This window comes from Aquarana catesbeiana, linkage group LG13 (genome assembly GCF_042186555.1).
Source record: "Aquarana catesbeiana isolate 2022-GZ linkage group LG13, ASM4218655v1, whole genome shotgun sequence".
NCBI lineage: Eukaryota > Metazoa > Chordata > Amphibia > Anura > Ranidae > Aquarana > Aquarana catesbeiana.
In genome coordinates, this window is record NC_133336.1 from 66,917,895 (window position 1) to 66,942,943 (window position 25,049).

Genomic DNA, 25,049 nt, shown 5'->3' on the forward strand with positions numbered 1-25,049 from the left:
CCAGAAAACTTGCATTGACTTCTATTACAGAAGTCATTTGCAAGTCCCGCTGAAGTTATAATCGGCTGTTTTTATCAGCACAATCGGCCTATGCCGATTAAGTAAAAAAAAGCCAAATATCGGCCGATATATCGGTCGACCTCTAATATTGTGTGGTTTTTTTTTGTTTTTTTTTCAAACTTGTCGCTCTTTTTTTTTGTTTATAGCGGAAAAAAAAAAAAAACGCAGAGGCGATCAAATACCACCAAAAGAAAGCTCTATTTGTGGGGAAAAAATTTAATTTGGGTGCAGTGTAACATGACCGCGCAGTTGTCATTCAAATTGCGACAGCGCTGAAAATTGGCTTGGGCAGGAAGGGGGTGCATATGCCCTGTATTGAAGTGGTTAAAACATACCGAAAACTTTTGAAAGTACATTTTTTTGACTTTTAGTGATTGAGTTTTATATATGTTTTAGAAAACATAGGGATTTGAATAGTCACAAAACAATCATTAGTGCATACACCTTAAGGCTGGGTTCACACTTATGTGAATTTGATGGGTTTACTCGCATCCAATTCGCATGACAGGAGAGTGCGACCGGCTCACACATCTTCAAGGCGGCCGCGGAGCGCACAGCAGAAGAGTCCAGTGCGTCTTTGGCTCCGTTTCAGGTCCGAATTCAGGCAAAAATTCAGAACCGATTTGCCCCTGAAATGGTGAAGGGGGACGCACCGTGTGAACCCAGCCTCGGGCTTGGACATTGATAGAGAACACGTAATTCAGATTGAGTTATCAAAAAGACAAATACATCCATCTTTTAAGTGGTGTTTTTATTGCATATTTCCATAGTTATATATACACACACATCATAAAAACTTTTTTTGTTTCCTGTTCTACTACTAAACATTCTCATTCCTACTAAGTTCACTATTAGCTCAAAAGTTTCTTGACAGACTTGACACATTTACAATCTTTTTTTGGAGATTGCTTTTTAAAAAAATGAGTTTAAAAAAAAAATGCACACCATACAGAACACATTCTCTAATTACATCAGCACTGATCAAAAGGAGTTTCACATTGGCACCATGAGAATAAATTTCATGACCAAGGAATCGAAGACGTGACCATGTATTGCAAACCCCAATGGCACCAAGTGGGTACAACTAGGATGTTCAAAAAGGAACACATATATATATAATATAACAAAAATGAAATAAAAAGGCCCTTTTTAATTTGCTATGTTATTGCAAAACACAAAACCCTCTTCGTTTTTAGTAGTAATACATAAAGAGGCACTTCAGAAAAAAACTCTAACCGTAATACAGTGGGGAGGGTACTCGTGTGCCAAGGTAGCTTTATCAGACACCAATCAAAAAAGTTAGGTTTTGGTATAAAAAGAAAGAAAAAAAATCTTTGGCAGAGGTTGATGCAGCTGTGGCAATGGGGCTTAAATAAGGTGGGGGGAATGGTTTGGGTGTTGTCCCCTAAAAACCAATTCAAATTCACCTGTCATTTTCCCATGAGGAACACCTGGAGAGCAGTCGCTCTATTTTCCTTGCTTGTATTACTAGCCTATTAGCTTATTCAATAAAGCAAATGACAATGCACCAGGGCACAGTGACCTATAACCGCATATTATACAGGATTTATGTAGCGCCAACAGTTTGCGCAGCACTTTACAACATGAGGCCAGACAGTACAGTTACAATACAGGAGGAATTAGAGGGCTGCTTGCATCTAAAGTTACCATCTGTGTCCACATGGAACTGGATACCCGCTTTCCATGCAATTAGTACTCCTAGCACATCCCTTAGTGCTATATTCACTCCTTTACTGAATAAGCCCATTTAAAGCCTGAGTTCTTCCAGAAATACACTCTGCTGACCTCTCCTCCTAAAAATATTTTTTTTTGCCTTGCGCTCATGGTGGTCCACTGACTTCAATATGAATCACTGTCCTGATACAAATATTGAGGTAAAGAGTTAAGACTTTACTGGCTGTATACTTCTGGAATAGTGACCCACAAAGTCTCGAAGCAAAGGACAGCCATACTTGCTAGTATTTTCACAAGAAGGTCAGCAAAGAAGCTCTCATTGTAGGTTTCCCTTAGAACTCAGCTTTTCAATGAATAATTGTCAACTACTTTTACTATAGGGAGGGGATGAATGATGGAAAATGGCATAAAAACCTGGAGCCGTTGACTACAGCAACTGCATCTTTATTTGGGCTAAAAGATGAACCCTTGCCGACTTACCAACAGCTCTGAAATACAAGACGATGGGTTCAGTTTAGAGCCGGCCCCACCAGCGGCACATATTTTGCTTTTCTTTCCTGCTTCTGCATTCAGCCACAGAGAGTGAAGAAATATATTTTAACTACCTTCCTTCTATCTACAAGTGCTGGTGCTTGGCTGTTCGAACACCCAGCACTGTAACACAGGGGAAGGAGGGAGCCCTCAGGTCTGTGTAAGCTCCAGCTTGAGACTCAGAGCTTACACAGGTCTTTCTCTCTGCACTCCCAGTGACCAGAGTGACAGGAGAGCCAAGGGAAGGAAGCGGCAGCTGGAACCAGCCTTAAAGTGATCCTTTTACCTTACCCTGCATAGGCAATCTACATTTTCACTTAAAATTTGTATAAATCAGTTGGTGTGCAGATAATAATCGGTGTGTCCTCATAGCTTTAGTGATACCAAACACCATTCATTACACGTGGAGTTTTGATTTCACAGCTTCTCCTAAGCACAAATAAAATACATGCATGCAATAACATACAAAGTGAGGGGGAAAAAAAAAAACATTGCAGATCTTTTACAAAAGAAAAAAAAAAGTAGAAGGTGCTTTTGTGATAAGAAAATAGTGTTCAACAATACAGTCCAGCATTAAGTCAATATATACAATTTTTAAAGCAACATGAACGAAAATATCCTGACTATACATGTTACAGTGCCAAAAAGAGCTTTTAGAACACATTATTTTTAGCTGGTTACGAATACATGCAGGTATGTATACATTTGTTTTTTTTACCTCCCAAAGCATCACATCTTGTGACATAACTCCTCCTTAACAGATTTTGGAATTCAAAGGAATGTTTTGTTACCTTCAGCTGTGGAAAGTTTGTACAAAAGTTAAGTATTTTTCTATGTTAATGGGAATTATTCAGAATGCCTGCTGTTATAGAAGGGAGAGCACCAGACTACTCTTTAGACCAGGGATATGCAATTAGTAGACCTCCTGCTGTTGCAAAACTACAAGTCCCATCATGCCTCTGCCTGAGTGTCATGCTTGTGGCTGTCAGAGTCTTGCTATACCTCATGGGACTTGTAGTTCTGCAACAGCTGGAGGTCCGCTAATTGCATATCCCTGCTTTAGAGTCTAGAAAGGTTTTTTTTTTTTATTAGTCGTAGTTATAAAAAGCCAAAACATTGTGGGGGCTCCCTTCATCAGAGCTACACTAAAACCATGATGAAGGGTTCCCCTGTGGAAGGCATTGACTTGACAATACCAGTTAAAATCCCTAACCCCTGTACCCTAAATAGTTTGGACTTCCCAGTCTATAACGCCAATTCTCCTCTAAGGAGCACCAGATGTAAACAGATTTGTGTCAGTTTACATTTAGCTAGCTCCAGTTCTGATCCGATTAAAAAAAAAAAAAAATAGAAGGGGATCCATTCCCACTCTGTCTGATTGGATGGCAGTCGGGTGAAAATAGACAGCCGGCCCTTTTACATTCGGCTGCTCATAGAGCAGAGCGAGCTGTGTCCGTGTGCGCTCTTGCAGAGCAGACACGAACCTGTCATCTGGGGATCAATGGACAGATCCCCTGCTAAGTAAAACCAGATCTGGCCTATGTAAAAGGGAACCAAGATGCTTACCTGAAGACCAAACCATACCCCACACTGAGGCTCCATCCGCCAACCCCTACATCACTGCTGTGCACTGTAATGACGTGGGAGCTCAGAGGATGGAACCACTGCATGCAGCATAGAACACAGGCATGAGACCATCTCAGACGTGTTAAATGCTGAAGAGTCTGAAGGCTGCAGCGCTGAAATGCAGGGGAAGCAGAAAGATGGCCCGCCAGAGAGGAATTTAAACTCTTCTATTGCATGAATTGCATTCAATATTGAGTTTTTCTTTTTAAACCAGACAGGATTGGCTTAAGTTTTGGTAGCTCAAGAAAGGATCAGAAATTTTGCAGGTTATTTTCTGCTGCATTGCAGTTCATTGATTCTGCCTGTGGGACTGTATCTGCTTGCCCCTATGGGCTTTACAGGCACACAGATACTCTGACAGATCTGGAGGAGACCTGCATGGCACCAACGATCTGCTGATCGCTGGTGCAATGCTTTACAGGCTCCAAAAAAAAAAAAAAAAAAATGAAACTGGCATTTATTTTTTTTTCTAAAAAGTGAATTTATCCTTTAAGATAAATCTCCCAAAATGTAATCATGGCAGCCAAAACTCTAAGAAAGGGTCTAATCCTCCTCAATTCCTGTTGTAACAAAAAAGCTTAACCTGGCGTCCTACTAAAGACAATAATCATCCCTAGTAGTAAAGCACAGAAGACTTATCTATGCAAACTGAAGCAGCAGTATAGGAATCATTCTAAGGCTCCTTTCACATGGGCGGCCCGCCTGGCGGACTCCGCTTTGCTCAGCGGGAGATCTCTTCACTGATCCCCACTGAGCAGGCAGATGACCGGTTCCGCTCACTGTGCAGAGATGGACCTGTCAGAGCCCCACTCTCTTCTATGTGTTTATCCGATCAACGGATGGAAAATAGGGTCACCATCTGTCTGGATTTAACGGACAGGATTGGATAGCAGTGGACATGTCACTGCTGACATCCGCTGCCCCATAGGAGTGAATGGAGGGTCTGATCAGGTCCACCTGAAAAACTGACAGGCAGACCTGATCGGAAAGCCCATGTGAAAGGGGCCTAAAACATGCAGGTCGGTCAACTGATTCAGACAACTGCTATCAGTCTCTGAGGACCCCATTCAGACTTGCTTGTTACCGCAACACATCTGTTCTACATGCATAGTAAATAGCACCCCAACAAACATACAGTGCGTTGTGGTGCACGGCATTGCCCTGATCAAAAAAAAGGGCAGTGCATTTCTTGATCTGTTGCAGTACATTAGAATCCCATCAATAAGGAAAGGGCTACAGATTAATGTAAATCAGGTTAATGCACTGCAAGGGATCTCGGCTTCAATCTTGTTAGACCAATTAAAGCCTGACTGTCCACCATGAATACCAGAAAGCCACAACCAGGGATAAGCTCAGGTGTGTCTGAACTCGCCTGAGCTATCCCACCAGGAAGCTGTCAAAGCCAACAGCCAATCATAGGCTGCGGTGGCATCCCCTGCCCTGCAGCCACACATAAACAAGGGGCATGTATATGTGCAGCTGCAGGGTGGGGAAGGCCTCTGCCACCTAGAATTGGCTCTTGGCTTTGACAGCTTCCTGGCTGAATATCTCCGGCAGGTTCAGACTCGTGACCAAAGACCCCTGACCTCATCCCTAGTCACAACATTCAGGAGTCTCACTACAGCTCTTGAATAAGTGAGATTTATTAAGTTGCTGTGGGTTACTTTTCACCCATGAACCCACCTGTGATGAGCAAGAACCTAAAGCGGAGTTCCACCCTGAAAACTATTTTCACATTTTCCCAGTCCTTTATTAATAAACATTTGCAGTGAAATTTTTTTTTAAACTTACCAGAAGTGCCCTGTTGCTAGGTGGTGGCTCCTAATCTGCCACTTCCGGCTCTGCAGTGCTCTGCATAACTTCCTCCCTCGCCTGTGCTCCTGGGAAATGTGAGTCATCATTTCCCAGGAGTCAGTGGGAAGGACTGTGTGAAAAATTGTGTTATTTCCCGGCATGAAATGATGTGATTTAAGGTGGATCACAGCGCCATTTGCCATAACAGAGCAGGACCTTCCCCCGTTACGGCAACTTGCTAAACAATTGGCGCCATGGCCACCGGAGCTTCGTGCATAAGCGAGATCAAGAGGTGCATGCTGGTTACCCAGCATGCACCTCTCGATCGGTTATCCAGGAAGAGGTTGCAATTGGGCTTCATATGCCCACACTCATCATGGCAATGGCCAGAAGAGGATCATCTAAATCGTAAAAAATATGGATTACTATCCACTAGCAAATATACATATAGTTTGTGTTTTATTACTGCAGTGTGAGGGGATGCCTGGAAAAAAAAAAATTCTGTGGCCGGAACTCCGCTTAAATATCCAAATATTGTAACAGAATGCTTCAGTGAGTACAAGGTCACACCTAAATAATACAAAATGTGTTTAAGAGGAAACATCCCCTCCACAACAATTTGTCTCTGGATAGAGAAAATAAGACAGTGTATATGAATTTAAAGGCAATAAATAAAGTACTATAATATTGCAAAAATATTGTTACAACCTGTAAGAGTGAACCTGGCAATGTGTTTGGGGGGTCTGTAGTTCCTGAGTAATGCTGCGCCATCAGGATCGCTCTTGTTGAGGCCGAGCGTCAGGAATATGTACACATTAAACAAAGAAAAAGTCTGTGAATAAACCGTATGTGGTTAGACGGAATGAATTTTTGACCTAAACATGAAAGAATAGAAAGGGGTTCTTCTACAGATGCACATCTAGCAAGTGTTATATGATCAACACATTTATATCATTTAAGGGGGACTATGTGTAACGTATGAATGCAGCACATTTATTAGGCGCCTTATCTGATGTGCCATAAACAAAGCTACTTTGCACTGTTTGGGGGTACAGTGAAAATAAGCCGCTTTATTGACAAAAATGTCTAGGAACATTTCTTAAAATCAAACTTTGCGATTTCACTTGCTGTCAAACCTCAGACATGGCTTAGGTTAGCACTATTTTTTTATCTCTTGCTACTAAAATATGTAACTATTTGCTGCCATTTACTGGATTACTAGAGTTATTCAGAATTTTTTTTTCTGTAAGGCTAGGTTTACAACACGATTTATACAGATTTCTTCCATCCACGCTATACACCACAGATCATGGGTGTCCAACCTGTGGCCCTCCAGCTGTTGCAAATCTACAAGTCCCATCATGCCTCTGCCTCTGGGAGCTATGCTTTCAGCTGTTAGCCTTGCAATGCCTCATGGGACTTTTAGCCCTGCAACAGCTGGGAGGGCCGCAGGTTGGACACCCATGCCATAGATGGACTATTCCCCCTGCTGGACTGTTATACTCTGACGGCTGCAGCTATCAGAATACCCGAACAGCAGCTGCATCTGACTGGTTGTAGCTGCTCTTCAGAATTTTCTTTGACGTCCAGCTACTTTGATATTTTGATCAAAGGATGTCCAGTGGGGAGGGGTCAGGGCCATGCACAAGATTTAAAATTCAGACAGTCAATGGCCAGCTTAAAGTGGTTGTAAACCTAGTTACACCACTTGTACCTAAAGGGAAGCATATAATCAGGCTTACCTGTAGGTACTGTAAATATCTCCTAAACCTGCACGGTTTAGGAGATATTTACCATATACGCTTGTGCCGATGTCATCGGTGCATGCACTGTGCAGAAATGGCCCTTTGTGCCGTTTTTTCACTAGCAAATGCGCAGGAGTGGCCAGTCACAGAGCCGGAGTCCGTGGCCCCAGAAGGAAGAGGGCCGAAGATGGATGCGGTCACCAGTGGGGACAATACAGGCTTAGTTTGCAGGTAAGTGCCACATAATGGGCTAGTATGTGACGCATACTAGCCTATTATGCTTTTGCTAAGCAGGGGAAAAAAGGAAGTAAAACCCATCAGGGTTTACTTCCTCTTTAACTCAAATTGCTACCAATGAATCACCAACAGTAGCAAACGATCACTAAACAAATGTCTCAACAAAATAAGCTACACAAGTAGAATCTTTTAGGCCTCATTTACATGTACAGTGCGTTCGGATCCCTCTGCAGAAAGTATTTCAGACGTTGAGTTGTATGTATCGCCTGTGTTAACCCCATAAATGCCAGACCACAACCGTGTTCAATGTGCTTGGTTGTGGAGAGGTTGCGGCGCAACTTAGTCACTTGACTGGGTCTGGTTTGACAGGCAGTAGTGCCTTCTGAACGCAACAGGGAATATAATTTCTGCCGCAGCCTGGAAGCAAAGCAGCATGGGTACACCTCCAGCTGTTGCCTTTCCAGCTAAAGGGGTAGTGGTTGAGGGGCAGTAAAAAAACGCAGCTCAACTGCAAGGTTATTTTCTGTCCCCCAATTGCTCGTGTAAACAAGCCCATAGCAACCAGTTGCACATTATTAAGCGCGACTACAAACTACTTGTGTAGCTTATCACCCAGTGAGCAATTTGTTCCATTTCTTTAATGATTATATGTTACAACTAACGTTTAGTCTTTAGTGATTTTAAGTAGCAGGATTGAGCTACTAAAAAAATTCCTATATAATTCTAGCTTATTAGAGTGACTACCTGCAAGAGTATAAAATCCCCCATGTAGCGTATCTACAGGAGTAGCAATTAGTCGCTACAGAAATAATGCAAATGGTTGTCTATTAACTACACAAGTAGCATGTAGTAGTAATTCTTCATGTCTGCACGATGCTCCATTTCTGTGCATCTGACTGCTTGCCATTACCTGTTATTTGAATAGTTTACATAATAAAAAAAAACATTTGTTCCACTAGATTAGCAATCAATCAACTCCTAAACTCACCATGCACTTTACAACCAGACTATAGAATCTCCTTTAGATCTACCAACTATGTATTGCAGAGGTCTGTCTGATTGGATAAGTAAGTCATATTATAATCTTTTTGTACAGTCGGCATGTAGTATGGTGAGATTAAAGTGATTGTAAAGTCGCGTTTAAAAGAAAAAAAAAAATGTTATACTTCCTCTGTGCAGTTGGTTTTGCACAGAGCAGCCCGGATCCTCCTCTTCTCGGGTCCTTCTTCGCTGCTCCTGGCCCCTCCTTCCTATCGAGTGCCCCCTCAGCCAGCAGATTTCTATGGGGGCACCTGAGCCGTGTCAGAGCTCCGTGTATCCATTCAGACACTTAGCCCCCGACCCCTTTCTCCCCTGATTGGCTGACTGACAGCCATGGGAGCCAATGGCGCCGCTGCTGTGTCTCAGCCAATCAGGAGGAGTGTCCCAGATGGCTTAGACATTTGTGGACATCGCTGGAGAGAGAAGGGGCTCAGATAAGCAATTAGGGGGTGCTGGGGAGGCTGCTACACACACAGGTGTTTTTTTTATCTTAATGCATAGAATGCATTAAGATGAAAAATCTTCTGCCTCTACAACTACTTTAAAGCCCCTTTCACACTGGGCAGACTGCTGCTGCAATTCGCTTGCTCAGCAGGGGATCTATCCGATGATCCCCGCTGAGCAGGCTGATGACAGGTTTGCGTCTGCTTATGCAGAGCGGACACAGCCCACTGTCCTCTATGGGCAGTCAGATGTAAACGGAAACATGTCCCTTTACACCCCCCACTCTATAGAGAAGAATGGAGGTTCAGATCGAGTCCACCTGAAAAACTGACAGGCAGACCCAATCAGAATGTTTGTGTTAAAGGGGCCTCAAAAGGAGTTGTTAAAGGCAGAAGGTTTTTTATCTTACTGCATTTATACAGCAAGATAAAAAAACCTTCTGTGTGTAGCAGCCTCCCCAGCACCCCCTAATTCCTTAGCTGAGCCCCATCTCTCTCCAGCGATGTCCACGAGTTTCCTAGCCGTCCAGGACTCTCCTCCTGATGGCTGAGAGACAGCAGCAGTGCCATTGGCTCCCATGGCTGTCAAAGCCAGTTAACCAATCAGAGGAGAGAGGGGGCGGGGCCGGGACAGGGCTCCATGTGTGAATGGACACAGGGAGCTGTGACTCGACTCAGGTGCCCCCCATAGCAAGCTGCTTGCTGTGGGGGCACTCAACAGGAGGGGCCAGGAGCAGCAAAGAGGGACCCGGAAAGAGGAGGATCCAGGCTGCTCTGTGCAAAACCAACTGCACAGAGGAGGTAAGTATAACATGTTTTTTTTTTTTTTTTTTTTTACGAGACTTTACAAACCACTTTAACCGGTTCACGACCGTCTCGCGTACATATACTGCGGCACAATGGCACTGCTGCGCGAAATCCCATTATCCTTTAAGAGCCATCAGAGGGCACGCATATGCTGCACGGCGGGGGACCTGATGCGTGTGGCCGGCGATCGCCAGCACGGGGATTTGTGTGTGTAAACACACAAATCCCTGTGCTGTCAGAGGAGAGGAGACATGTCGTTTGTTCCTAGTAGGTAGGAACAGTGAAATGTCTCCTCTCCTCAGTCCTATCCCCATACAGTTAGAGCACACTGAGGGAACACACATTTAAACCCCTTGATCGCGCCCTAGTGTTAACCCCTTCCCTACCAGTAATCGGTGCATTTTTATAGCACTGATTGCTGTATAAATGTCAATGGACCCAAAAATGTGTCAAAAGTGTCCGATCTGGCTGCCGCAGTACCGCTAAAAATCGCAGATCACCGCCATTACTAGTAAAAAAAAAAAAATATTAATAAAAATGCCATAAATCTTTCCCATAGTTTGTAGACGCTATAACTTTTGCGCAAACCAATCGGTATACGCTTATTGTGATTTTTTTTTTTTTTTTTTTACCAAAAATATGTAGAAGAATATATATCGGCCTAAACTGGTGAAGACATTTGTTTTTTAAAAACATTTTTGAGGATATTTATTATAGCAAAAAGTGAAAATTATTATTATTTTTTTTTTTTAAATTGTCACAGGTTTTTTTGTTTTTTTTTGTGTATAGCACAAAAAATAAAAACCGCAGAGGTGATCAAATGGCACCAAAAGAAAGCTCTATTTGTGGGAAAAAGAGGACGCAAATTTTGTTTGGGTACAGCATTGCATGACCGCGCAATTACCAGTCAAATCGACACAGTGCCAAATTGTAAAAAGTGCTCTGGTTAGGAAGGGGGTAAAACCTGGTTAAGCTGACAACCTCACCACTGTTGATCAACTGAGAATTTAACATATGATTGAAAGTGGCTGCCAGAAAACAAGCAATCTAAGGCCTCTTGCACATGGTCTTTCATGGTGATGTTTGAGCATCAGCATTTCTGGAAGTAATTTTAGGTGTTTTGTTTTGCACGTATTTATGCGCATATGTGCGTTCGCGCATTTGCCCACAAATACATTCCTAGGGAAAATTTTCCCTAATTTTTCTAGCACCACCTCAATATATTGACCGGGAAAGCAGATTTTTCTATTTTATTTTTTTTTTTTTACTCAAGAATACACAGCGCTCGTTTACATACTTGTGTGTACAGGCACATTGTAAACAATGGGCTGCATTTTAAATCAGGAAAAAAAAAAAGCTATACTGAGCTTTTTCAAGCTGCAGTGTGCAAGAGGCCTAATGCCCCTTTCACACAGGCGCCTCCGTGTAGACGATTTCGCTTGCTCAGCGGGAGGTCGCTCTGCTGATCCCTGCTGAGCAACCGGATAACCGGTCCATATCTGCTCTGCTGTGCAGAACGGACACAGTCCCGCTCTCCTCTATGGGGACATCAGATGGAAATGGGACCGCCTGTCTGTTTCCATCCAATCTGCCGGACGAATGCAAAATAGGAACACAACATCTGATTTTTGTGGGCAGGATCAGATCGGACGACGGCAGGTGTCAGTGGACATGGAGGGTCTGATCAGGTCCGACTGACAGGCGGACCTGATTGGACAGCCCGTGTAAAAGGACCCCAAGAGTTGTTTGATTACCTGAATGTGATTAATTGGACTTGGCTATAAATTGACACCTTCAATGTAGGTTACTGCAACCAAATAGAAACCATAAAAAACTTTGGCAATTTTGACAAAGACAGCCAGGTTCAATCAAAGCAATTTCGATCTCAGCTCCTTGCATTTGATTGAAGCTGCTAATTTCTGGTGTTTGATCGCTTTTGATTCCATCTGGATTGCAAACAATTTAGTGATTAACAAATAGTGATTTTAGTAGCAAGACGGCGTAAGCATTGCCCATGTAGCTCTAGCCGTATTCAGATTCGAACATCATCTCTCATTGACCCAACTTCAGTACTCTGTGCAGCTTTAATGAACAAGCCTGGCAAATTTGCCAGTTGAAATTGAGGAAACATGGAAGGGTTGTCTACAGTAACCAACCAGAAGCTAACGTTGACGTTCCAACAGGCACTAGAAAACAGCAGATAGAATCTGATTTGTTGTTGGCAGCACTTCAGCTTTACAATAGTCAATGCATACTTATACTATAGAGATTTCTAGCTATGCCTCTCAATTACTTAGCTGATGAGCATGGAACAGGTCTACTCTACAAGTTATAAATGTGTCCCCTAAAACAGTGGTCATCAACCCTGTCCTCGGGGCCCACTAACAGGCCAGGTTTTATGTATTATCTTGGGGAGATGCAGACTAGAATACTGCAATCACTGAGCAGCAAATTATATCACCTGGAATGTATTTCAGTTATCTTGCAAACCTGGCCTGTTACTGGGCCATGAGGATATGGTTGATGACCACTGCCCTAAAATATTTCAGTAAAAAAATACTTTTTTTTTTTAGCAGTATCTGAAAGAGGGATACAGTTCTTGTCTACAGTGTCAAACCTCTGAAATAATAGCAGGGCTTGTTTAGTAAAAATCCGCCAGAAACATATTAGTAACAATTTGAGAGGTTTGTGATCTAAGTATCTATGTTAGATGTGTAGTACAGTCAGCATGACTTGCGTACGGTAACATACCATGTAATTGGATTATTAGTCCAGTAACGTTAGACATTGTGGCACTACATAACGGAATACAGATTTTTTTTTTCTTCAAAGAAACAATATTACATAAGGAATTTGTAACATGACAACGAAGCACCCACTTACAGCTTTGCAAAGGCGTTTTATCACATAAGTTATATTTGCACTGTGTCCAACAAAGCACCCGTTTAGAGTAAATCCAGCATTTTTATAGTGTTATTTGGGAATTTTTAAGAGCCTTGCTGTGCTTTTAAACTAAAATGTGAATCCCTATGTGTATTTTAATACATAACACACCCATGTAATAAATATTTGATTTTTTTTTAGATTTCACTATTAATTTCCCCCCGTGAAAGTGCATGTAATTTATGTTTAGTGGAGGCAGACATCTATCCAATATTATTGCAAACAATCAATTCAATGTGGACCAGTAACGTTGCAAATTATAAAGATTATCCATTTTCCTGAGGCCAGTGACATCACTGAAAATGCAGCCAATCCAGTTAAGAGAGACTAGTGGCATTACTGAAAATGCAGACAGTTCCCCAGACGCTAGTAACATCATAGTTTACTAGAGACCACTGATATTGCTATTAATAAGTGAATGTTGACTTTGCTTTCAGGAGAATCTAATGACATAATGTGGTCTCTCGTCACTGAAGCATCATTGATCACCTGGTCAATTTGTTTGCAAGAAACCAGTGACCTAAAGAAACCAATTGCATGAAGCCAATCAGGTGTGCTAGATTCATGTGACATCATGAAAGCTACAAGTTAATACAATTTGCTAACTTTGTTTTATTAAATAAGGGTACAAAAAAAAAATCACCTTGTAACCAGTTATGCCACCCTAGCTTTATATCTGCCTCTGCTGCTAAGGGCACCACATTAAACTGTAAAGTTATATTCAATTGAAACATACAAGTGAATTGTCTCTTAGGAATGCACCTGCCTCGATCAGCAGAACATGTTTTGTGCTTTTGCACTTTGAGAGAAAAAAAAAAAGTAAAAAAAACAAAAACCGTTCTACACAGTGGGTATGTATACATGTGTCTGTACACATATATACATAATACTGCAATAAATCACACATTCAGTATGTGCATGAACTCTTCCAAACTATTTACACCTATGTGTGCAGTTGTATAAAATGTTTTTAGGCCAATACATATGCACACACATTATTTTACATTAACTACATATTTACACGTACAATTCCCCCTCTATTTCCAAGGCAGTGACACTGGGACCACCATCACTTCACGCTGCGGTAACCATTTAATAAGCCAGCTTTGTCACAGGCCTCTCCCGACTGCTTTCTGTAGTTTGGCTGACAATGCGTTTGCGGTTCCTTTTGAGTTTGGAAAGGTCCTTATCGAAGACTTCTCCCGATCTAAGAGCTGAGACAAGGTCATCAAACTCTCCCTCCTCTTCTCCATTTTCCTTGGCTTTCCTGGCTTTGCGTTCCCGTTCACGCTGCTCTTTAAGCTGTAAACAAAAGCAAAAAACAAGGTTTTCCAACATCCTACATTATGAAGAAAATCTGAGCCTAGTGACCAAGGTAAAAAGAACATAAACTGACTAATCCACCTCCAACAGATACACTATATCGTCAAAAGTTTGTGGATCAGTACATCTCGATGAGCTGGCTGGATATAACATTCTAAAAACATGGACATTAATATGGGGTTGGTCTCCTCCCTCTTTGAGAATAGAACAGCCTTTATTCTACTGGGAAGACCCCATTACAAGATTTTGGGGTAGGTTTGTGGGAATTTGTGCCCATTCAGCCAAAACATTTGTGAAGTCAGGTTCTGATGTTGAATGAGAGAAGACCTGAATCACAATGGGCATTTCAATTCCAATCTCAGAGGTGCTCAAGCAGGGTTGAAGTCAGGGCTCGTGTACCTCCACACCAAACCAAGTCTTTATGGAGCTGGATTTATACACACAAACACAAACTGAACGCAGTCATTTGAAGGGGTGTGCACATTTGTCCATATGGGTAAGTGTGATGGTGAGCTTCTCACAAATTTTTGGCCATATATTGTATTACAGTTATGAATTAATTCAAGACAAAGATAGAAATAAAGACTCTGTAAAGGATTAAACATGCAGGAGTGGATAGATGGCCCTTAAATATTATAAAAAGCCTACATAAGTTTGGAACAATGTCCCCATATCTCATCTCCATCTCTATGCTAGGGTCTTAAAATCTGGACTCTGGGAGAAGCAAATATTGTGCAAATACAAGAGACATGTGCATATTTCAGTCTTAGTGTGGTTTTTCTTCCAGATCTGAACAGTAATTCACTGCTGCTCTCTCACTTTGTGTGGGGGTGACTGGTCTTGTATCTGCCACCTCCTGTAGTGTTCTGCTGGAAACTTGTAGCGGGTAGATCTGTTGGATCCCTCCCACAGCTCTGATCTCTGCACAGGCTATGTACAGCATAGTGATGTTATCATTACTACTCTACAGGGTCATATCTAGGTTTAAAAAGTGGATTTATATCCCTTGTGTCTATTAAGGAATATATTTCAAAGTTTTTATGCCCGAGTTCAGTTTTAAGTAAACCTTTTAAAACAAAATTAAGTGGGCTGCCTTTTAAAGACAAAAGTAGACTTGCAGTTATACTGATCAATGGGCTTCAATACTTTAAGAAGTAATGCCAATAGCAAAGCACACAAGGCAGAAGGGGAAGGGATAAGCACCCAGGAAGCTTGGTCAGTAACTGCATTACAGACACACTTTGGGGTTGATGCCCCCCGGGAGGGTACAGAGGGGCACCAGAGGGGAAGCACGGTACACTGCACTTCAGAAACCCACTTAGACTGGTCTTAAAGGCCAAGCTCACCCAAAATCGATACAGCAGCATTGTGTGGATGCTGAAAAGTTTAAAATCATCCCTGATAGATGAGGACTCAGGTGTTGAACATCTTACAAACACCATTCCTGGTTGTACCTCTTGCTGCAGTGGGAACAGTTTTTGCATAATAGGAGCAGAAGCAGTTCAATTGTATCCAAGAAGACCTAGTTAAATATGCTGAATACTAAACCCTGTTATCAATTAAAGCCACAGCAAAAAAGCTAAATACGCCAGAAAAATGTATTCCATACTACTGAACCTGTATTTTAGACTATTTGCTGTAATAGCTGGATACAGCATATGGATCTCAACACAGCTAAATCATTCCATTATGTTGGCCACAATGAGGGAAGAGACACTTCAAAGCTCCCAGTGATGATTATCTAAAGATGTTCTGTTTATTGAACATCTGACATTTGTCTTGCAGGAACTCAAGCTCACTCAATCACGTTAATTAAACACATGAACTGACTGACAATGAATAAGAGGAGATTGAAGATTTAGTTTATATTATGCCGGTGACTTCACTTCGTTAGTCTGCTTTCTGCAATGTTCTCATCCGCCAACGCTCGGAGACAGACGATCGACTTCCAAGGATCTTGTCTCATTTACTTTGACTGCGGATGTAAACTTGCACCGCTTTTATTGTCTATGGAGTATTACTGGCCTTGTGTGATTTACTACAGCTGAAATGTTACAAAGCCTTAAAGATCAACATTAGGTAATCTTATTTTTTCTCTATTTGCAGACATGCTTCTCCCTGCTCGTCATCAGGAGCATTTCATCACCTAGCAAATTTACAAGCATAAGCGAAAGATTAAAATCACTGCATAGAGTTTATTTACCGTCTCCCCTTACAGGAGCTTCAAATGCTTACTGAGCCCAACAGGAAATTATCAGATGTTCTAAGCAATACACTTGTGTGTCTGTAAGCATTCCACAGATAGAGTGTCTGCCCTTCGGTCTCTATATTAGTCCTCTTATAGAAGCTGAAGCCCATGTGCAACTTCCGTAAGAGCAGTGTGAACAGCAAGCTTTGACAAAGCATTTGCAGAGCTTTCAGCAAGCCTTTAAAGCACCATTCAGCTCCAGTTTGTAAATGCTGAACACAGATCCTAATGGGAGTGCCGACTGCCACTTTAAACATGCTGCTAGCAAGCTCCAGCACTTCTTGAAGCTTGTTTAAAGCCTGCTGAAGCCTGCTAGCAGCTTAACCACCTCCCGCCCGCCATATAGACAAATGACGGGATGCAAGGTGGCTCTCTTGTTCTGGGATGTTGTCACATGATATCGTCCCGCTTGCGAACCTGCGGGGGAGTGCAGCACACCGATCGTCGGCGCACTGTGTCTCTGAGACATGGAGCATCCCCGATCTCGCTAAAGAGCCGATGATGAGGCTCATTACCTATGTGATCAGCTGTGTCCGATCACATTAACAGGGCGGCACAGTGGTGTAGTGGGTAGCACTCTCGCCTAGCAGTAAAAAGGGTCGCTGGTTCGAATCCCAACCACGACACTACCTGCCTGGAGTTTGCATGTTCTCCTTGTGCCTGCGTGGGTTTCCTCCGGGTACTCCGGTTTCCTCCCACACTCCAAAGACATGCTGGTAGGTTAATTGGCTTCTGTTTGTATACTGTCCAAAATTGGCCCTAGTATATGAATGTGAGTTGGGGACCTTGGATTGTGTGCTCCTTGAGGATAGGGACCGATGTGAGTGTGTGATGTAAATTGACAGCGCTATATGGGTACCATAAATAATATAATAGATGAGCATCTTAATGAGACACAATGTACAGGGATAGGGACAATTGTAGACGCATCCACGCTCACTCAGGATGGACTGGTGTCTTTATTCAACCTTACTAACTAGGAAACTATGTAAAAAAGGAAATGCCGGTTATTGCTTTCCTCTCCTCACACTGACAGCGTGTAAAGAGAGGAGAGCCGATCAGCAGCATTTTCACACAGGGGAGACCTGCACAGATAATCAGGGCACTGATCATCTAAGCCCTGATTATCAGTGCAGCCCCAACAGTGATCCCTCAATGCCGCCAATCCGTGCCCAATATTAGTGTCTCCTCATCAGTGCCCATCAGTGAAGGAGAAAAATTACTTCTTTACAAAATTTTCTAACAGAAACTAAGAAAAATGTATTTTCTTTTTCAACATTTTTGGTATTTTTCTTTTTGGCAAAAAAAAAAAAAAACCCAGTGGTGATTAATTACCACCAAAAAAAAAGCTGTCAAAAAAAAAAAAAAAAGATAAAAATATTAAATTTGGGTATAGCGTTGCATGACCGTGCAATTGTCATTTAAAGTATGACAGCGCTGAAAGCTGAAAATTGACCTGGGCAGGCAGGGGGTGAAAGTGCCCAGAATTTAAGTTGTTAAAGTGGTAATCAGCACTCCCATTGGGATTGGTGTTTACTATTTACAAACTGGAGTTGAATGGTACTTTAAAAGCTTTAGGAAAGCTTGCTAAAAGCTCTGCTAATGCTTTGTCAAAGCTTGCTGTTCCCACTGCTCTTATACAAGCTGAAGCCCATGTGAAACAGGCCATAGTGACTAGCAAAACCTAAACACTTTTAGTTCAGTGCAGTGGAAAGCACAGAGCCTATTCACATATAAAAAGGGAAGGGAATCAATTATACTTTCTAAATCAGAGGATTACAAAACCCCTTTATTATTTTTTTTTAACCTTTCATCAGCAGCCCTGAGCTGAGGCAGGAGACAGAGCCCCCCTGCAGAGGGTCCTTATAGCCGGACATGTTTAACCCGGTATGGAGAAAATACAAGTGAATAATAGCTCTGGGGGTCCTAGTAGATGACAGGCTCAGCAACGGCATGCAATGCCAAGCTTCTACAAGCAAAGCCAAAAGAATGTTATCATGCATTAAAAAATGGGATTCCAGAGATAAAACAATAATTCTCCCACTCTACAGGACTCTGGTCCAGCCGCATCTTGAGTATGCCGTCCAATTCTGGGCACCAGTCCTCAAGAGGGATGTGCTGGAACTGGAGAGAGTCCAGAGAAGGGAAACAAAGCTAATAAAAGGGACTGGAGGATCTCAGCTAATGGGAAAGACTACAAGCATTGAACTTATTCTCTCTGTAGCGGAGACGCTTGAGGGGATATAATTAATAAAAGTACAAATACCGTACTAGCATAGGGGAAAAAACTTGTCAGTGAAAGGGAGTTTAACCACTTCAGCCCTGGAAGGATTTGTCCCCCTAATGACTAGGCCATTTTTTGCGATACGGCACTGCGTTACTTTAACTGACAATTGCGCAGTTGTGCGACATTGTACACAATCAAAATGTGAGTCCTTTTTTTTCCCATAAATAGAGGTTTTTTTTGCTGGTATTTGATCACCTCTGCGGTTTAAATTTTTTGCTCTATACACAATATTTTGTACTTTTTGCTATAATAAATATCCCCCAAAAATGTTAAAAAAAAAAAAAAAAAAAATACATTTCTCCATCACTTTAGGCCAATATGTATTCTTCTACATATTTTTGGTAAAAAACGAAAAAAAAAAAATCCCAATAACTATATATTAATTGTTTGCGCAAAAGTTATAGCGTCTACAAAATAGGGGATATATTTATGGCATTTTTATTAGTATTTTTTTTTTTACTAGTACTGGCAGTGATCTGAGATTTTTAGTGGGACTGCGACATTGCGGCAGACAGATTGGACACTTTTGACACTTTTTTGGGACCATTGACATTCACACAGCGATCAGTGCTATAAATAGCCACTGATTACTGTATAAATGACACTGGCAGGGAAGGGGTTAACACTAGGGGGCGATCAAGGGGTTAAGTATTCTCTAGGGAGGTGTTTCTAACTGGGGGGGAGAGGGGACTGACAGAGAGTAGAGATAGATCACTGTTCCTGATCACTAGTAACATCAGATCTCTCTCTACTTCCCTGATAGAATGGGGATTTGCCTGTTTACATTGACAGATCACCGTTTTGTCTCTCTCAGGAGCGATCGCGGATCGGTGCCAGCCACGTGCATCGGCTCCAGCTCCCCCTATACCTCTTAAAGCGGCCGACGTACACCTACAGCATTTTGCGTAGCCATACCGACCTGCCACTGTATAGCGACGGCGGGTTGATTGGCAAGAGGTTAAAGAGACATGTGGCCATTCACTGAAATTAGTAGAGAAGCTGTTTAACCTTAAACTGCGTAGAGGGTTCTTTACTATCAGAGCGGTAATGATGGGAAATTCTCTTCCACAAGCAGTGGTATCAGCAGGGAGCGTCAATAGTTAATACTATTAGATGGGCACCTTAAGGATCACAATATACAGGGCTATGGGAATTACTATTGACATAAACACACACACACCACAGGTTGAACTGGACGGACTTTGTCTTTTTTAAACCTTACCGACAATGTAACTATAACAGCACACTCACGTCCATGCCTGAAAGGTAAGGTCACATTATAACAACCTACGAATAGAGACTCAGATACTGAATGATGTCTATTCCTGGCCGATTCACATAAGTAAAGCCTTGTAGTAGACACATCACACCTCATTTAAAATGGCAAAGCTCAATCTCCTTGTATGACAGATTTCCTAACCTGTGCCTCCATACGTGTCCGCCGTTCCTCCTCTTCCTTCCTCTTCCTCAGGTTCTCGTTTTCCTGCTTCGCTTCAGACAATGCCTGGAGAAACTGGTCGAAAATCCCAAAGAACTCATCTGGCTGTATCTTGTTGGTTTCCTCTCCAAAATGTTTGGCTGCCTTCACATACTAGAGGGATTCAAGCAGGAAACATTATTCTTACAACAAAGCCAAAGATGGCTGCCAAGATTACACTGGGACTCATGTATCAAACATGTCTAAGCGAAAGTGCGCTGTCTAAAGCAACCAATCCGAATCCAGCTGTTGTTCTTCTAGCTCAGGTTACGTAAAACAAATGGTGAAGAATTTGATTGGCTGTTGGAAAAATAATTGATAAGACTCAAAACGCCATAGTTTCATCACTGCAAGGGGCTGCATACATGCGTGTAAACAGAATACCTGGTGCATATGTAACGCTTTAATTTCATCTAACAAGTGACAGTAAAGCAGGGGGCACGTTTCTCCTACATAAAACAAAGTCTGCACCACAGGAGTCAAAGAGCTTGCCCTCAATGCTTTGATGTGGCTGCAATCCTTCTGTGGCCGCATGGCCCTTTATGAAAACCATATGTGTGCCTGGGGGATGTATTTGTGTTTTTATTTGACTTCAGAAAAACATATTTTATAAGCAAGGCGGAACAAAGTTGTTTTTCTGAGCCTCTATAATGAAAGTGGGCTATGCAGATCCCTCCGGTGAATGGATGAGATAGATCGGTGTTTGGTGTTATAAGTGAAGTAAAATAAAATAAAATAAAAAAAAGTCAGCACAAGGCACATTACTTACTATCATTGTGATGTGCTCCTTGTGCTTTTGTTGAAATCTTCCTCCTCCGATCCCCATATACCCCAACTGATCTTCCAGTGCAGCGGTGCTAACAGAGCCAAGGGACCTGTCATAGGAGCTCATCAGGAGTGCTGAAGATGCCTGCCTTTTTTACCCCCCCTCCATTCAAAAAGCTGTACTATAAGTGGAGGATAGGCAAATAAACTTCAGCTTTAAAGAGTAACTCCACTTTTGTTGTAAGAAAAAAACAAAAACATTCCCCTCTAGGTGATCAACGTCCGTGTTCATTTTGGCAGTAAATTTCGATTTAGTTTTAGTCTTAGGACTAGAATGGCATTTTAGATTTGGTCCCATTTTAGTCTTCTGCAATTGTTTTAGTCATATTTAGTCGACTAAATCTCCAGGACATTTTAGTCGATTAAAACTCATTTTAGTCGTCTAAATCCGAATGGGTGTAATAAATTGTAATGCATTAGTTAACATTTCTCTACAGTTTCCAAACTCATTATATACTGCTGGAGTGAAAAATCTCATATGTTATTGTTTATGGCATTGAGGTATGAACATGCACTACAGACCAGTGTTCATTTTGAAGTCAAATTTCAGTTTAGTTTTTGTCTTCATCTTTTGACTAAAATGCCATTTTAGTTTTAGTCATATTTTAGTCAACTAAAATAGCATTCATTTAGTTGACTAAAATGTTTTAGTCGACAAAATTAACACTGATCAACGTACGTTACAAGGATTTTAACAAACTGTGTTGCAGATTACTACCTTTTGTTATTCTCAAGAAATCACTGTTTGTCTGTGTCCATGTGGATAGTGAGTCAAAGGCTGCTTTCACAGAGTCGCTTTACAAGCGCTAAATATAGCTCCTGCAAAGAGCCTCTCCTCTCACTCTAGTGTGAAAGCCCGAGTGCTTCCACACCGGAGCAGTGCACTGGCAGGACGCCAAATAAAAAACTTCTGCAAGCAGCATCTTTAAGGTGCTGTAGGAGGCGGGGTATACCCCCCTCCTAAAGCTCTCCTACCCATTGAAATCAATGGGCAGCTCCGCAGAAGTGCTGGCAAAGCGCCGCTTTGCGGGCGCTTTTAACCCTTTTTCAGCCGTTAGCGGGAGTTAAAAGCGCCCAGATTGCGGCCGAAAAGCAATGCAAAAAATAGCGCTGCTTTACCGCCGACGCCCCCGATGCCCCGGTGTGAAAGTATTCCAATAGGAGTGGTTTCATAACTATCAATCAGCTGCTGCACCTGCAGGGCTCTAATGAGGAAAATTGCAGGATCTGCATTAGCACCAATTGATTATTATTATTATTGATTGCACCAATACCACTTTTGTAAGACTGAGTACCAATACATTTTTTCCCAAGTACTCGCCGATACTGATTCTTTTTATTTCTTTTTAACATCCTGTGACAGTGGCACTAATATATGCAGCACTGATGACGCGTGGACTGTAAGTATTTTTATTTTTTTTTACAATTTTATTGTTTTGTTATTTATTTTTTACAATGCTTTCTTTTTTTTTTTTAAGGGGGGGGGGGGGTGGATGGTGTGTCAGTGTATTTTAATTTTATTTTTTATAATTTAACCTTTAATTCTTTTTTTTATTATTTTTTTTTTTTTTTTAGCTCTGTTGGGGGGTGGCTTTGCTGAGATACCAGGGGTCTGACCCCCGACATCTCCCCTTTGAGACAGGGAAAGGAACTGAGGACACAGATTCCCCAGTCCCTTTCTCTGCAGCCTCGGCTGCACTGAAGATGAATGAAGAGACAGCAGCTCCTCCCCATTCATAAAGTGAAGCATCGTAAACACAGGTCATGATGATCGGTGACAGCTATGAATGGACAGAGTCAGTGATTTCCTATTGAGAATATCTCACCAAAAATGTCATTTTTGTTTCAGGGTATGTCTGAAACCTGACTTGTATCTTAGTGTAGACTTCTGGGAAAATCAGTGAGCCAATCACACAAGCAGGAAATGATGTTTCTGGGGGGCGCTGTGTACACACTGTGTAGAGAACACCTCCAGGTTGCCATATTGCATTTTACAGAAAATAACAGTGCTGCAGAATGAAAAGGAAAGTTAATTTTTTAATAACAATCAATTACAATATGACTTGTGTCGCAATTGTATATTCTATATTATTATATTTTAATTTGCTATTTTTTTTCCTACGGACGTGGAGTTACACTTTAAGCACAGTCATCATGTCACAAGTCCTCTAATATGCAGTTAGTCTTTTGATTGTGTAAGAATACGACTAGAATCACTAGAGATCAGTCGACTCCTTTAGAACACGAGGTTCAATTCACAAAGCTAACATACCAGAATAAGGATACTTAGAGGACAGTTTTCAGCAGAGTACAAAGATATCTGAAAAAGCACATTCACATGGCAGAGGGTCCGGTGTAAACAAAGCACACACTGTTAAACAAAGAGCATATATACATACCTTTCTGGTGGCCCATGTCTTCTAACTGCCACTTTGTTAATCCCCAGGTGCTAAAGTTATCCCATAACTCTAATGCCACGTACACATGTTCGATGGGAGCTTGTTGTTGGAAATTCCGTCCGTGTGTAGGCTCCATCAGACATTTTCCGTCGGAATTTCCAACAACATTTGAGAGCTGGATCTCAAATTTTCCCGACAACAAAATCCGCTGTAAAGTCCGATCGTGTGTACACAATTCCGACGCACAAAGTTCCACGCATGCTCGGAATCAAGCAGATGAGCCGCACTGGCTATTGAACTTCCTTTTTCTCGGCTCGTCGTACGTCACCACGTTCTTGACGTTTGGAATTTCCGACAAGATTTGTGTGATCGTGTGTATGCAAGACGAGTTTGAGCCAACATCCGTCTGAAAAAAAAAAACATGGATTTTGTTGTCGGAATGTCCGATCGTGTGTACGTGGCATAAGCTTATTGAATTCCTGCTCCCCCCACCCGTTGCTGTTTTCTCCCACCCACCAGCTTGTACTCCTGGTAGTTTGGGAAATTGGGAGTCAGCAAAGTGGGTCTGAAGCCACGGGTCAAGAGAAAAGTATACACACACACACTCTTCTTTTACAGCCTCTGCTTTGTTTACTTTGGTGTGTTGGATTTGTGAAGTGAGCTCAATGTTTGTATTGGTAGGAAGTTCATGGGTGATATTCGGTATCATGAACACAATGATGGTCACAAATGGTAAGCACAGAGCTCCAAAAGAGTTGCATTGCATATAGCAGAAGCTCTTTATTTTACTCTTCCAATACAGATCAATTGCGCATAGTTCCTTCCACATGCAACCACAGGAGGTTTCAAGTAAAGGAAAATATTTTAACGCGCAGGTCCGCCCAAAAAAAGAAATAATTAAAAGCCAGCCGCTACACCTACTGCAGCTGCTGGATTTTAATAATAGGACACTTACCTTAAAGTCCAGTGATGTGGGCACCGCAGCTGGTATACCCATCAGCTGTCGGGTGCTGCCGCCACCATTGCAGGTAAGGGAACCCGGAAGTGTAGCCTTATGGCTTCACGCCGGGAACCCTACTGCACGAGGCCCGGCGACAGCCTGGGGAGGAAGAGGGAGCCCCACAGTGATGTCACGGCCCGCGGCGTGGACTCTCGGAAGTGGGGACTGGATGCCTGTCAAAGACAGATATCCTGTCCCCCCTCCCCCCCTCCGGTGCCAATTGTGGCACCGGACAAAATGAGCGGAAGTTCCACTTTTGGTTGGAACTCCGCTTAAAACTCTACACTGAAGCGACCAATCACCTTAACAAAAATTGTGGGTTTTAAGAAATTGGTTACATAATCAAAAAAGTCACCTGAATGGTCCTAGCCTTACCAGGATGCTAGCAAAAAGTGAAGGAGGAGGTTTAAAGGTTTAATGCACTCAAGTTGGGTGGTTTTCTAAATCCCTTATAGAGGTCGACCGATATGGGTTTTTCTCTGGCCGATGCCAAAGCCGATATTTAGAAATCGCGGTGGCCGATGGCCAATATATGATGCCGATTTTTTTGGGCCGATATATTAGGACG

General features: G+C 42.2%; 1 protein-coding gene across 5 annotated transcripts in view; it reads right to left on the minus strand.

Moving 5' to 3' along the window:
- Positions 1-792: 792 nt before the first annotated feature.
- Positions 793-25,049, minus strand: part of DAAM1 (dishevelled associated activator of morphogenesis 1) — a 295,359-nt gene continuing 271,102 nt past the window's right edge. For all 5 annotated transcript variants that reach the window (XM_073609934.1, XM_073609931.1, XM_073609932.1 and 2 more), the window contains 2 exons: positions 20,201-20,371; positions 793-14,224 (listed from right to left, as the gene is read on the minus strand). In XM_073609934.1, the coding sequence (XP_073466035.1) occupies positions 14,015-14,224; positions 20,201-20,371 (381 nt within the window). In that variant the 3' untranslated portion in view covers positions 793-14,014. The remainder of the gene's footprint in view (positions 14,225-20,200; positions 20,372-25,049) is intronic.